The sequence below is a fragment of the Mustela nivalis genome (assembly GCF_964662115.1).
Source record: "Mustela nivalis genome assembly, chromosome: 12".
Taxonomy (NCBI): domain Eukaryota; kingdom Metazoa; phylum Chordata; class Mammalia; order Carnivora; family Mustelidae; genus Mustela; species Mustela nivalis.
Genome location: NC_139031.1, coordinates 55,735,766 through 55,750,567, shown reverse-complemented (window position 1 = coordinate 55,750,567; position 14,802 = coordinate 55,735,766). Strand labels below are relative to the sequence as shown.

At 42.2% G+C, this 14,802-nt stretch overlaps 2 protein-coding genes across 4 annotated transcripts in view; one reads left to right on the top strand and one right to left on the bottom strand.

The window, feature by feature from the left end:
* Positions 1–2,252, bottom strand: part of ANKMY2 (ankyrin repeat and MYND domain containing 2) — a 37,622-nt gene extending 35,370 nt beyond the window's left edge. Inside the window, exon 1 of one of the 2 annotated variants that reach the window (XM_082693013.1) lies at positions 1,710–2,252. In XM_082693013.1, coding sequence (XP_082549139.1) covers positions 1,710–1,776 — 67 coding nt within the window. In that variant the 5' untranslated portion in view covers positions 1,777–2,252. Of the gene's footprint in view, positions 1–538; positions 1,566–1,709 lie in introns of those variants that run through there. The other variant, XM_082693014.1, reaches the window with a different exon arrangement.
* A 74-nt stretch (positions 2,253–2,326) lies between these two features.
* Positions 2,327–14,802, top strand: part of BZW2 (basic leucine zipper and W2 domains 2) — a 60,799-nt gene continuing 48,323 nt past the window's right edge. For both annotated transcript variants that reach the window (XM_082693016.1, XM_082693015.1), the window contains exon 1: positions 2,327–2,484. The gene's annotated coding sequence lies outside the window, so the exon portion shown is untranslated. The remainder of the gene's footprint in view (positions 2,485–14,802) is intronic.

The window sequence follows — 14,802 nt, the reverse complement described above, 5'->3', positions numbered from 1 at the left end:
TTTTCTCACTGGTTGGGCCAACGAAATTGGTGAACCACACTGTCTCAGCACGAATGCAACCTGATGTACAATGTGGACCCAGAAACATCACAGTACTACCCAGACTAAATTTGACATTAATTCTTTTATATGATCTTTAAAATAAAAACTTGTGTATACCTAAGGAAATATCCAAGGATTCCTTCCCCCCATCTCTTCCAAAAACCCACTTTATAAAACTGCTCAATTGTTTATAATTTGAAAAACTGATAGCGCCGGACTGTTTAAAAGCAGAATGTCCATTCCTGGTGAATTCTGAGTGGATCCTGTTTCCTTCTTCCAGCACAGTACCTGGCACACAGCTGGGGCTCACATGTTCGCTGAACTGAATCCCAAAACCAAAGAGGGAACGGAGAAATTACCCAGAGACGGGAAGAACAAAAAACTGCCTTGCCAAAAAGTTCGGCCAGAACTGTGCAGAACAAACAACAAAAGCACCAAGTCCATGTCCCAGAGTTCTAGGCAAAGACCACTTATGATAAATGTAGCTGTGACTTACTTAAAATTGTTGAGATCAGATGAGGTGGGCTCAGCTCATCAGCACCTGTTGTGTTCAAATCCGACTTTTTTTCTCTTTTACATTTAGACTTCCCTTGTCAGTATGAAGAATAAATCTGCCTTACTCTCTGGGGGTGCAGATTTGAGCCTGACTGCTTAAAAGAAAGAAGACTGGAAACTGGGAAGCCCCGCAATAAAGCCTCTGTGCCATTCCAGGACAGATATGGCATTCTCATCCCGGACCAACCACCTTAACTCTGTCCACAGTCTCCCCCCTGCCCATCCCCGAGCGGTGACTGTGCAGGAGAAGCCACGTAGTCACGCGCTTGGCACCTGCCAGGTAACAGGACTCAGCAGGGAACTCCTCTGGGACATCCCCTCGGGGACTGAAGGAGAAACATGGCTTCTGGCTCGCCCCGGCGGCCTACACTTCCCTGCCCAACACCCGAAGAGGCGGAAGTGGGATAGGCGTTGGGAGAGTGGAAGGGAAGGAGCTGAAGAGAGCGGGGAGAAGATCAAGCTGTGCTTAAGTGCGCCGAAGGCTGCGGACGCCTAGCCAACCTCTTCGCTTCCCTGAGGGTTCCTGCGGAGGCGGGGGGCTTCTGAAAAGAAGCCGGGGAGGCCCGGACGCAGAACCCTCCATGTGGCAAATTACAGACCTAGTTCTGTGTCCTTATAAAGAACCCTTCTCCACAGGAGTTCCCTCCACCCCCAGGCGGGGGCGGGGACAACTATGGGATCCAGATCTTTCGGTCTCCGGAAGTCGAAAGGGCCCTTTAGACACCCTTCTAAGAACCTGAGGCCACCGTCGCCAAGACTGACGGTGATCAAAATCACGTTGAGAGTTTTGAAGAATGCGCATCGTGGGACCCACACGCCGAGGTCGCTCGTTATAACCTGAGTTGGGGCCTGTATATGTGTATCTTGCCAAAAGCTGGTTTGGGAGACGAACCCCTGCAACCTCGGCTCTTGTCCCAGCACTGCTTCTTGCTCCCCTCCTCTCCGCCCCCGCAACCGGTCCCAGACCACCGAGGGAAATGCTATTTCCTGGTGCGAGGCCACCAACCTCGCAAAACCTCGCCGGAGGGTCAGCCCGGCCAGCGGCGCCTCCAGGGCTCCGCCACGCCCCCAGACCAGGCAGGCAGCGCCCCGTTGCAGCCCAGCACCCATACCTTTCCCGATGACTTCTAGCAGCTCCTTTTCTTCCTGGGTCAGCTCGCCTTTCGTTATATGAACCATTGCTCCCGCCAGCTTGAAGATGATTCTGTTTCTTTGGCGGTATTAAAAAGAAACTATGTATGTGTGTTAGGAATGCCAACCGCGTGGGGCAACTCGAGACCAGGACGCTGAGTAGCCAAGCGCGGAAGCGTTCGAATTCTCTCCTCCCTCCCGCAGGCTGGCGAGCAGCTGGCGAGCTCGGGCGAGCCGGGAGGTCTGTCGCTGCAAACCCAGCGACAGTCACCGCCCGCCCGCGTGTCATTGGCCAGGCCGGGAGGAGGAGCTACAGGAGGCGGCAGCGAGAGACTCCCATTGGAGCAGCCCGGCAAGGAAAAACCCAATGGAGAAAATCAAAGGGGGGAATTAAATTTCTCTTACACGTTCTCCACCCCCCTATGCAGCTCTTTTCAATATTTAGACACAGACAATATTTAAATTCTTTTTAAGAAGTTCTGGGTCGGTCCATGGCTGCTCGACGGGTGCAGAGATCCTTGGCTGCCTCTGCAATTCCCCATCGTTTCCCCAGGAGTGGCTCAGCCCGAGCCGGGGGCGGGCTGGGAGGCGGGGCTACGCGGGAGGCGGGGCTGCGCCGGGCTCTGTGGGTCGATGTCAATGTGTCTGTCCTTCACTCCTCCATTGTCTGCCGCCTCCACTGCCGCGGGTGCCACCGCCGCTGCCGGAATCGCCGCAGCCTGCAGCCTCGCGCGTCGCCGCTACCTCCTCGGACAGGTGAGAAGCAACCCAGGTGGGACAGGGGAAACCTGGAAGGCTGCGGGAAGCGCGGCCGCCGCCCAGCCTGGGGCTTCCATCCGGGCCGGAGCTGGCGGGCAGGAAGCATGTGCCTCCCGGGGCGGCTTCCTGTCCCCCGGTGGGGAAGCCTGCTCTCTGCCCCACTACCATCGCATATACCGTGTCAGTACCCCCGATGGAAGAGTCGCCACTTGCCACATTTGGCCGCCCGGGGAGACCCCGGGACAGCGAGCCGGCGGGGGCGGGCCACGCAATGGGAAGCGGCGGGCGCCTGTCGTCTCGTGCGTGGCACGGCCAGCTGCGGCTCCCCGGAGGCCGGGGCTGGGGCTTTGGGCTAGGGGCGGGATGGGGAGGAGAGCTCCCCGGTGCGAGAGAGCTGAGCGCATCGTGAGAATAGTCTCTGAAGAAGGTAGTTCTCTGTTGGCAAGCCTCGACCGCCACCCCCACCCCCTCAACCCCGTCCAACACACACACACACTACTTGTCATCTCCAGGCGTCTGTGGAAGCCGGAGAAGAAAACCGGATCTGATCGCCCTATGGTGCCTGTTAAGGATGTTTGGAAGCAATTTACACTTAAACTAATACTGCGTTTATGAGAGATGGCCTGGGGGGAAGGGGGAAGGAAGGGCCTCTGCTCTGCTAGAGTTCCCAGTCTCTTTGTAACTCCGATCTGGAGATTTATGGAAATAGGGAGGGGAGGGGAAGGGGGCGGAGATTAAATTGGTGTTGCTGTCTATATATAGCCTTAGATTAGCCTCTTAATCCAACCTTCATTCAACTGTAATATGTTGCCTCGAGCTTTGAGCTAACACCGTAGGTAGCTAGGGGGTAAATACAAGTGTGTACCCTCCTGTGGCTCAGAAACAAGACTTGCTGGCTAATATGAGGTCGGTCATTCCTCCAGGGCGCGCATCCTTAACATATTTACGGCCTCAATGAAAGCTTCTGTAGAAATTAGTGTTTATGTGTTACTGTTGTTTCTCTATGGACTACTATTGATTTTTCTTCCTAGACCCATCTACTTCAAAGAGAAATATTTGAATAATCCTCTGGACTTTTTTGTTAAGCATCCCCACCACCCACTTTCTCCCCACAGTGCCCTATGTGAAATGAAATGCATTTTCTTCTGGCCTTATGCCTTCCCTTTCTTTCTTTCTTTCTTTCTTTCTTTCTTTCTTTCTTTCTTTCTTTCTTTCTTTCTTTCTTCTTTCTCTCCTTCTCTCTTTCTCTCTTTCTTTCTTTCTTCCTTTATTTCCTTAAGCATTCACCAACACTTCTGAAATCCTGGAAGATGTTCATCATTATTTCCTGCATTTAACAAAATCTTTTCTAAACTCCAACTGTTTTCTTTTTAAGCCTCATCTTTACAGGCTGGGGCAGATCTGAGCCAGAATATCTCACATGAAAATACTTTGTAATTATTCATCTCAATGTATAACAAAGAAACTGTTGTTTGATGATGCATTTAATAATGATGTGCCTTGTTCAAACAACAAGTAGTAAGGCTTTTGAGAGTGACCCATCTTTTGTAACACTTAAAATGCTGTTACTGCCACAGTTAAAATTGATTTAAAACACAGTATCATGCAGAAGAAACCCACAAACCTAAGAAAATGCTTGCAGAGTAACCTCCTCTTCTAGCATGTGACTGAGCATCTTATGGTGGATGTGTGTCCAGAATTGGGTACTTCACTGCCAGTATTTCCATCTACTGTGCCAGATTGGGGCCATGGTTACTTGAAGGTCACACCTGTTTGTCTCACTGAAGTTGTTAGTTCCTCGAGGATAGCAGCTTATTACCTATTTTCTTGGTGCTTATTGGCATGTGGTTGGTATTTAGTCCTCTGAATACAGTGACCTCAGTAAATTTAGTCAGTGCCATTTCAAGACAAAAACTAGCATCTGTGAAGAAATGCAGATTAAATAAATTGTTTAAATTCCTAGAAACAGATGTGTAATGGATAGCATTCATCAGATGGATTGCATTAATCATTTTGTACGGGGTAAATACCTAATGTAAGAATCAGATTAACTAATGAGCATACCTTAAACTTGATCAAGGAACTTTTCTTGTACTAAGAATTTATTCATGTCAAAGAAGTTTTATTGGTAATAAAATAGCTACCACCCACTTACAGAGTATTTAATCCATGCCAGATATTCTAACAGATGATTTCTATGGGATTAAATTTAACCATGTTATAGTGGCCTGAGGTAGCCAGTGTAATCTCTGTTGTGGCAAATAAGAGGACAGAAACTAAAAGAACTTAATAAATTTGCCCACTGCCCCACAGTTAGGAAGTGTCAGAGCTAGAACTGGAACCCAGATCTGTCTCCCAAACCTTTTCTCTTTTTACTGTTTTCCACCTATGTGGCTGGCAGTAAGGGCGAAATTATATATTCTTTCAACTAGCTAATAGATAACACATTCATGTGATCTCAGCATGCCAGAGATACAAGTCTCTGTCTTTTCCCAGTCTTTTCTCCTGGGTTGCCCTGCAACCATTGGTTATCTGTTTCTCTCCTATCCTTCTTGAGATATTTTATGTGTTTATAGCTTATATGTATATTCCCACTTTTTGACAGAACTTGGAGCATACAAACACACTGTTCCACACTGCATAATAAAATTTGCATGATGCTTTGGTCTCTCTTCTGTTTCTTTTGTCACCTTTTTAAAAATAATGTTTCTGAAATGTCTGAAATTTTTATGTCTCCTCCCCTCCTGGCATTGCTGCGGATTCCTAAGTAGCCTGCTTCTCTCTCATCTCACCCCATGCAGCTAATTCAAGGTGCCTCCCGTTCAATAAACCTGGAGCACCCATCATCCACCCAAGAAGGAGACATACTCTGTAAAGACAGAATTGATTCACTTAAAACATGTCAATAGCTTTCCACTGGCCACAGAACAGAGGCCCAGTTCTTGCTTGGAAGGCTCCAACTTCTAGTCCCAGCCTGCATTTCCAGTCAGCCAGCCCCTCCCACACACTCTAAGGTCACCACACTGCTGGTTCCCTTACATGCCAGTAATTTCCACCCCGTTGTTCCTGTTTTTCTCTTCCTGGAATGCCCTCCCTTCCTTCACCACTAAGTCTCCTGTCTCCTCCTCAAATCTGATGGCCTGCTTAGCTTTCAGAATACCACTTATTTTCATGATCACCTCTCCCACCTTATCCAGTGGGGCATTACAGATGCTAGGAAACACATTTCTTCTTATGTTTGAGGGGGATGAGTAAAATTTTGAAACAGGAGTCACTGGTACCATTATTGGCATGCCCTAAGTCTCTCCTACCTTATTAGGCACCCTAAGGTCTCCCCATCCTAATCATTGCTTCTTCATCTGGCTCCCCATGAAAATACCTGAAGCAGGTACCTTTTCATGACATTCTATTATAGTTCTTATTAACCTGTTTGACCCCATCTCCTTCTCAACTCTGAATTAACTAGGTCTAACTTACCCTTGTTTCTCAAAATCATATCCCAGAGTCTGGCACCTCATGGCTTCTCAAAATCATATCCTAGCGTCTGGCACCTCGTGTGTACTCCGTGCTTGCTGATTTGAATTGAGTTTGATCTCTAAGTTATTTTAGGTGGATTTGTTTCTGTACTCGAGTAATCCTTCCTGGCAATTTGAAGTGATGTGGCACTGAGCACACACAGCCATAATCAAGGGCAGAAGGTCTTGAAATGTTTAGCTCTCAAGGTTCTTGACATTCTGATTGATGAATCCTGTCAACTAAGAAAAAAAAGTGTTGATATGTACATGTTACAGATTTTGCATACCATTCCTGGATTTCCCTCATTAAATCCCCAGACCTCCAACTCTCTGCTTTCAGAGACTGCTGTTTCCTTTTTGTTGCAGGGGAAGAGCTTGTTTTTGAGCATTGTGTCTTTCTGGGTAATGTTTCCTTGACATTTGATTATCTTTTCTTAGGTACACTTTTTGACTGAAAATATTTGATGCCATCACGGAATTTTATTTTCTTTTACATTTGAAAAAAAAAAAAAAAACTATTGTAGATATATATATATATATATATATATATATATATATATATATATACATATATATGTTTTTAAAGATCCCTCCTTGTCTTTTAGAGATATGTATGGAATTATTTAAGGAGGGAATTGTATGGCATCTGAGATTTGCTTCAATATAATTCTGGGACCATGGGGGACAAACAGTGAGTTTAAGAGTATTAATAAGGAAATTGACTTGTTAACACTTGAAGCCGGGTGATGAGTACATTGACTTCATTATACTCTCTACTTTTGTGTATGTTTCAAATTTTCCATAATGACGTTTTTAAAAGGAGAGTTTGGAAGTATTACAGCCTCTAAAAATTGTTGTTGTTTAACAAAGCAGAAGAAATACTAGGAATACAAATGTTCTTTCTCTACGCTCAGAGTTTAGCTTATGCAATTATTCGTTTAATGTTAAAACAGTTGCACCTCAAATCTGCAAAGGACTATCTTGTGAACAACGCATTTCCATAAACTGTTCACATCACATTTTAGCTTCTCCACAAAACTGAAAGGTAGGTGGCATTGCTCAGTGCTTGTGTCCCAGACTTATGAGTATCTCGCTGAAAGCTAATTTTCATCTATTTTGAAAAAATGACAAAGTAATTTGCAGACATGTCTGAACAAAGGGTACAAATATATTTAATTTAACTGGAAAAAAAAAAAAAAACCCAAGATGTGAATCAAGTGGAGATACTGGTTTTCTTCTATGTCTCATAAACAATTTCCCACAAAAGAAGTACCAAAACTCTTGTGAGCAATATTAGCATTGTTAGGACAAGTATATTAAAGTAAGAAGAGAAGGGCCAGACTCAGAACTTGTGCCTGCAAGATTCTTACTCAGGGTTTGCTTAACGGCATGCTTATTTTCACATTTACTTTTTGGATTCTTAACAACTTTGTAACTTCAGGTTTCCTGATGTTTGTTTCTTTTCTTATGTTTTGGACTTTTTAAATGTTAATGTTTCCCAAGGCCAACATGGAGGTTGCTTGTATCGTTTTTAACATGTCTTCCTAGACTTTGTAGGATTTTTGAAGATTTACTTAAGCTTCAGAATGAAGTCTTCACAAGTCAGAGGACAAGGTAGCCAGTCTATACCACTGCCAGGTGTTGCTGAAGCACACATTAGTTTATCTCCAGCTTCATCTCATATTTATATAAACTGTATTGCTGTGGAATTTAAAACTCTAGGCCAGTGCCTCTTATCTAAGTATAACAGACCTATTCCAATAATTAAAAATAGAAAGCTGCTTCTGCATCAGAAGGAAGAAGTTAGTATTCCCTTTTCATTACCAATTAATACATTCAGGCTAGAAAATTGGTGGTTTTGTCACTTGTCATTTGATTGTCTATGGTGCGATTGTGTTAAACCTGGAAGACAAAGCAGCCCTTTAAACTGCATTGATCACCCTCTTCCTGGTCTGTTGATCTTGGAGTAAAGCAGGCCCATTAAGTAGCCTCTTCTAATGTGGTAGGAAATGATTATGGATGGTCTCTGGGAGTCGGCCAAGCACAACTAGAGTCTTGGGAATTGGAGGGAGAAGACCATGGCTCCAGCTTCTGGGTGAGATGTATTTTCCAAAGCAATCTCCCTTGCTTTCAGTTTCTTCGTATATATACAGTAGAGATGCTCACCAAACTTACAGGGTGACTTTGAGGACGCTTGAGAATACTCTGTACTGTGAAATGTTGTATAAAAACAAGTTGTTATTTTTAGGGCCAATTCTGTCTGTTTACATTTAGGAAAAACACAATTATAGGCCAGTTGATAAAACATTTCAATATAAAATTGTATTGGTGTTACCATTTGCTGTATACCTGTCTTCCTTAATTTGGGAAGATAAAAATTATTTTTTTCGAGAGTCTATTTATTTATTTGAGAGAGAGAGAGAGAGAGAGCAAGCAGAAGCAATAGGGAGGCGCAGAAGCAGAGCAGGGAGCCAGACCCGTAGTTTGATTTCAGGACCCTGAGATCATGACCTGAGCTGAAGGCAGACATTTAATGTACTGAGCCACCCAGGTGCCCCAAGATAAAAATTATTTTTAAAAGAGAGAATCATAAAAGATACAATTCTAGAATTATAGCCCAGAATTGATATGTTAATAGGAATCTGTTATGATTAATGAATTCCAGAGAATAAGACATGATCTTTATCCTCAAGAGGCTTACACTATCGTTCAGGAGACAGGCTAGTCCCTGAACCAATAGGGACAGTATGAAGTAATCGTCCTAAAGCTTGTCCTGCTTATGTCAGCCCATAGGTCAGATAACCTTTGAGAACCCTTTCCTTGTTCAAGTGGCTTCTCGGGGCCTGCCAGTCTATCAGCTCTCATGGGAACGATGTTGTTACTCCTCTGCCCACCCACTGGCTTCCTGATCCTGGAATGCCCTCCTCCGCCCATTTTTGCATATCAAATTTTACTCAAACCCTTCTCAGCTCAAATGACCCCTCCTCCACACAGCCTTAAATCTCCAGCCAGAGCTGTAGAGACACGAGTGTGAATTCCAGAATGGGTGGAGCTCAGTGGGAGGGCTAATTCCTGGAGAAAGTGAAATTTTGAACTGAGTCCGGAAGGATTGGTGAATTTGGCAAGCCAGAGAGAACAACCCCCTAGAAAAACAATTATAAAAAATATTATAACATTATAAATATTTATAAGATAAATATGGGCTACAGTTTTACAGGCAGCCAGAGTGGAACTAGCAATGGTTTTTACCCAAAGACATGTTTTCCTCAGTGTGTCATCTTTTTAAGATCATAGAAGTAGTAGATTATATTTTAAAGCACACTTTGATGGTGTTCTTGCTCTCAAGTAGTTTATAAAATGTGACGGTGCATGTTTCAGACTAAATTTAAAATTACAAACCACTGTCTTCAGCGTTGGCCTTGGCAGGAAGTTGATAATAGACATTAAAACAGACAATGGAAGAGAAAGTCATGTATCTATTAGAATATTTTGCCCTTGATTACACAGTGACTTGAAAGTATTCAAAATAACTAGAATATAAGTAGCTAGGAAATAAATTGGAAGCTCTTTGTGAGGCTTACTTTTAAATAAAATCTATCTGCATATCGGATCCATGGAATTTTTAAAATCTGTACCTTCAAGAAATCTTAAGACTTCTTACTCTTTCGATTTGACTTCTTTCTAATCAGACTATTCTAATATTTTTCTCCTTACCTTTAATCAGTTGAATCCTGAAACAAAGTAAACCTGAGAGATAGGACAGGGATTTAATAATCAGATTAATGGGAATCATTTCAATGCAGGATTGTGGGTGTTGTTAGGAGTTTCTGCAGCATTTTCCCTTGGTATCTATTAGGCAATAAAACATTTGATGGTTTAGAATAGTTTTTGTATTTTTAACATAAAATGTACAAACATTAGGATATACACAAGAATACTTTCCATTCTTAGCTCACTTGAATGTTGCTATTGATACTATGGGTCTCTTCAGTAAGTGTTTTTTGGGCAGTTAAATGCCAAATGGAATGATTTGGCTTGTTCTGGATTTGGCATGTGTTGAGTGAAGAGTGCCAAAAAATGTTCTGATAGTTATATTTGTAAACCATCTATTTTGAAAATAAAGGTTTGAGTGACTCATTGAATGAACTGTTCTTTTGGCAAATGCCAAAGAGACAGTGCCTTTGTTATGCTTTCTTGATTTTTAATATCAGATGTATCTTTTGTTTCTTTATGTCAAAAAAGAAAAATATAATAACATATAAGAAAGCATAATGCCCCACATTAATATTAAAGATAGTGTCTTGGGGCGCCTGGGTGGCTCAGTCAGTTAGGTGTCTGACTTTGGCTCAGGTCCTGATCACAGGGTCCTGGGATCAAGCCCCACAATAAGTGGGGAGCCCACTTTCCCTCTCCCTCTACCCCTGCCCCCACTCGTCCTCATACACTCTTTCTCTCTCTGAAGTAAATGGAGTCTTTAATACTTACCTACATATCTACATAAATATATGTCATTCAATTTTCTATTTTTAATTTTCTTAATTATGCAAATAACATTTTAGTAGGAAAACAATAACTTAAATCTGTGAAAGATGTAGAATTATATTTTATCTATTCATATTTCAATTTATTTTTATGTTAGATGAGGACTTTCAAAAACAGTTGTTTGGGCCACCTGGGGTGCTCAGTTGGTTAAGCATGGGACTCTCATTCAGCTTAGCTCATGATCTCATGGGTTGTGGGATGGAGATCTGGAGAGGGTCTGTCCCTCCATCCTTCCTTCATTTGAATCTGTGTAGCATTTTTCTGAAATGAAGAAATAAATCTTCAAACAAAACAAAAACCAATTGTTAGATGTACTGTGATCTTTGAAGACTTATAAATAAATCACAAGAAAACCCCCAGGCAGAGGTAAGTAATAAGAAGGAACACCAACTCTTAAACACTGCAGAGAATATATTGTAAGTCACTGTGAGGTTAGCAGTTTTAGAATATTCTACTATCATCCTGTTCTTGTACATTCCCACAAAGGACCTTACTATTTCTCAAACTAACCACAGCAGCTTCCTGGATTTGTGATTTTTTTTTTTAAGATCTTTTTAAAATCAAGTTAGTTAACATATAGTATATTATTAGCTTCATGGGTAGAATTTAGTGATTCATCAGTTGCATATAACACCCAGTGTTAAATCAAGGGCCCTCCTTAATGCCCATCACCTACTTACCCCATTACCCCCATCCACCTCTCCACCAGCAACCCTCAGTTTGTTCCCTTTAGTTAAGATTCTCTTATGGTTTGCCTCCCTCTCTGTATTTAATTTTATTATTCCTTCCTTTCCCCAATTTTCGTCTGTTTTGTTACTTAAATTCCACATTTGTGTGAAATCTTATGGTATTTGTCTTTTTCAAAATAGCTTATTTTGCTTAGCATAATACACTCTAGTTCCATCCACACCATTGCAAATGGCATGATTTCATTCTTTTGATGGCTGAGTAATATTCCATTATATGTGTGTGTATGTATATATACACATATGTATGTATATGTGTATGTATATATGTGCATATATTATATATGTGTGTGTGTGTGTGTGTATGTAGTTTTCTTCATCCATTCATCTTTCAATGGATGTCTGGACTTTTTCCATAATTTGGCATTGTGGACTTTGCTGCTCTAAACATTGGGGTGCACATGCCCCTTTGAATCACTATGTTTGTATCCTTTGGATAAATATCTGGTAATACAGTTGCTGGGTCATAGGGTAGCTCTGTATTTAACTTTTTGAGGAATCTCCATAGTTTTCTAGAGTGGCTATCCCAGCTAGCATTCCCATCAGCAGTGTAAGAAGGTTCCCATGTCTGCTCATCCTCGCCAACAGCTGTTTTTTCCTGAATTGTTATTTTTAGCCATTCTGACCCATGTGAGGTGGTATCTCATTGTGGTTTTGGTTTGTGTTTCCCTGATGATGAGTGATATTGAGCATCTTTTCATGTGTTTGCCATTTGTGTGTCTTCTTTGGACAGACATCTGTTCATGTCTTCTGCCCATTTCCTGACTGAATTTTGGGGGTTTTGGCTGTTGAGTTTGATAAGTTCTATATGGATTTTTGATATTAGCCCTTTATCCGTTATGTCATTTGCAAATATCTTCTCCCATTCAACCTACCAAAAGGTAGGTTGCCTTTTAGTTTTGTTGTTTGTTTCTTTGCTCTGCAGATTTTATCTTGATGAAGTCTCATGTGATCATTTCTAAGAAAAAAAATGACATGTGTTTTTCTCAGTATACAAGGTAATAGAATTGGGTTATTATAAACAGGAAGGAGAACCCCACATTGCTGGGACAGAGGAAACTGTTGGCTGGGGGAAGGGACGTGGCATCAGTATTCAGGAGTGTGAAGATTATGTTTTTGTTAGAGGTGAGTCTCTGCAGGAAACAATATGATAATCAGCTTCTGTAGTACTAGAAGCCATGGTGCCATAAATTTCCTACTATTTACATGTCCCGCAAGGGCAGGAGTTCTGTTAATTCCTCTCACTAAAGATAAATGTTTTTTCCTTAAACGAACTTCATGGAAGATGATTTGGCATTTGGGAGGTAGCATATGCCAATTCAATTTATCCAAGTGCTGAACTAGACTTGAACATTAATATTTATGCTTTTCTCTCTAATTCTGAACCATAAAATCTATGAGGCAAATAATGAAAAAGCTGCCTTCGAGTATCATATAAATAATGGCCCAAGACACAGCATGATTTTGGTTGGCTTTTTGCAAAGTACACTAAGATGGGGACTGGGTTGATCAGGTTCTGGCCCTCACTGTTCCCTGAATGTAAGCTCCTGGTGGAGGGAATTTTTGCTTTCATCTCTCCTTCATCACCAATGTTAGGGTGGAATGCATGACCTCAAGCAAGTGGTGTGGTACCTGAGAGCCTTCTTGCATTGTTAGATGAGCATCTGGTGTTAGGTCCCTGCTTTTCAAAGTGTTCTATGCTTCATGGATGTCAACTAAGAAACGCATATTTAATGATTAAAACATCAGTAAACACACCTGCAGCTCAAATGCATCATTTGATCCCTTTAACATACTGGAGGCCATTACTTCTTGTTAACTCACACCGCTGGGCTCTTTTTGGCGCAGTGCTTGGGTCCCATCTCCACCTGCTAGAGAGTGAGCACCATGCCACTGTTTTGGCCGGCCCCCCAAAACTGGTACTGTTGACCAGTACCAGTTGTATGCTTGATAAAGAAATACAAACACATGGTTCTCTTTAGGTTTTGTTTGTTAAATTTTTGGTTTCTCGTCTTTTTAAATTTGAGTTTGTGTAGTCAACTGTTCTAAAATCATATCGGGGAATACGGTCCCATATCATAAGTGTGCTGTGTATCGTCTGCGAATTGCCATTAAGACCTAGGCTTGGCTTCGGCATTTCTCTCCAATTCATGCTCTGCCCATTGTGAAATACCCGTGTGTGTGGTGAGTGCTTTTTGTGTGCAAGCCTTCAAATACGGCTTCATCTGCTAGACAGGCTTGGGCAGGCCCCCTCCTGGGAGGATGGAGGCAGGAGTGGCTTGGTTGAGAGAACTCATAAATGTGGAAAGTTGGATGCCTGCCCACCACCACCTTTGAGCTTCCTCATGGTCCATTATCATGTTGTTTAAGCAAATGCTCCAAAGCTGACTTTGCCCACTGGTTATTAGTCAGGAGTGTTCTCCCCACCCCCACCCCCACCCCCGCCCCAGGGGATTCTATTTTCCTGTCCTAAATTAAAGTCCTAAGAAAAATGAAATACACCTCAGTCCTCCTTGTCGTAATAATATCTTCTAACTTCTCACTTGAACTAGTAGTCATATATACTCTTAACAGGTTTGTTTTGATACAAAATCTGCTTTAATAAACTGACTTGTTCTCTGGCATTTAGCACCACTCCCTGCTGATTCTTACCTTTTTAAGACTGCTTTTTTAGAGCAGTTTTAGGTTCATAGCAAAATTAAGAGGAAGGTGCAGAGATTACCTGACTGACCTTCTGCCTCCACACATAACACAGCCTTTGCCATTATCGTCATCCCCTACGAGAGTAGTACATTTGGTACAACCGATGAATTTAAGGATCTTTTGATAGCACATGGTCTGGCATATCTTGGGTTCCCATCGGAAATGTTCAAGTCATTTTCTTTTCTTTTTTAATACTTATTTATTTGAGAGGTGGGGGAGGGGCAGAGGGAGAGGGAAGAAAAAGTCTCAAGCAGGCTCCACCCTGAGCAGTGGTGCAGGATTTGATCTCCTGACCTGGAGAAGGTGACGTGAGCTGAAATCAAGAGTCCGACGTTCAACCAGCTTGCCCCCTCAACCCATTTTTTATACGCACTTATGGACTTGCTGACATATATGCATAGACATTTTCTGAAAGGATACATAAGGCAACTTTGAAGTATTTTTTATTTTTGTGTAGAGTGGGGTTCCACTTAATGAACATAAGATAACGAATGAAAGTTGGAAAGTAGTGGTCTTTATTTTTTCACTTTTATGCCTTTTATACTGTGCTAGGTTTTTTGTGCCATCAGTGTATTAGTAGTGCTTTGCAGCTTAAAAGAACCCAATAAAATAAAATGTTTCCAATTTTCCTAAAGTGATGCATTAGAACATGTGGCTTTTAAAATAAAGATCCTAGAGGATGTCATTAAATCGGATTTCGTGACTGTGCGTTCTAATGCAATTTTGTTAAAGTTGTTCTTTGTTGTGGTATTAGAGAAGATGATAGAATTGGATTTAAATATTTTCTGCATATATGCACTCTCCCAGTG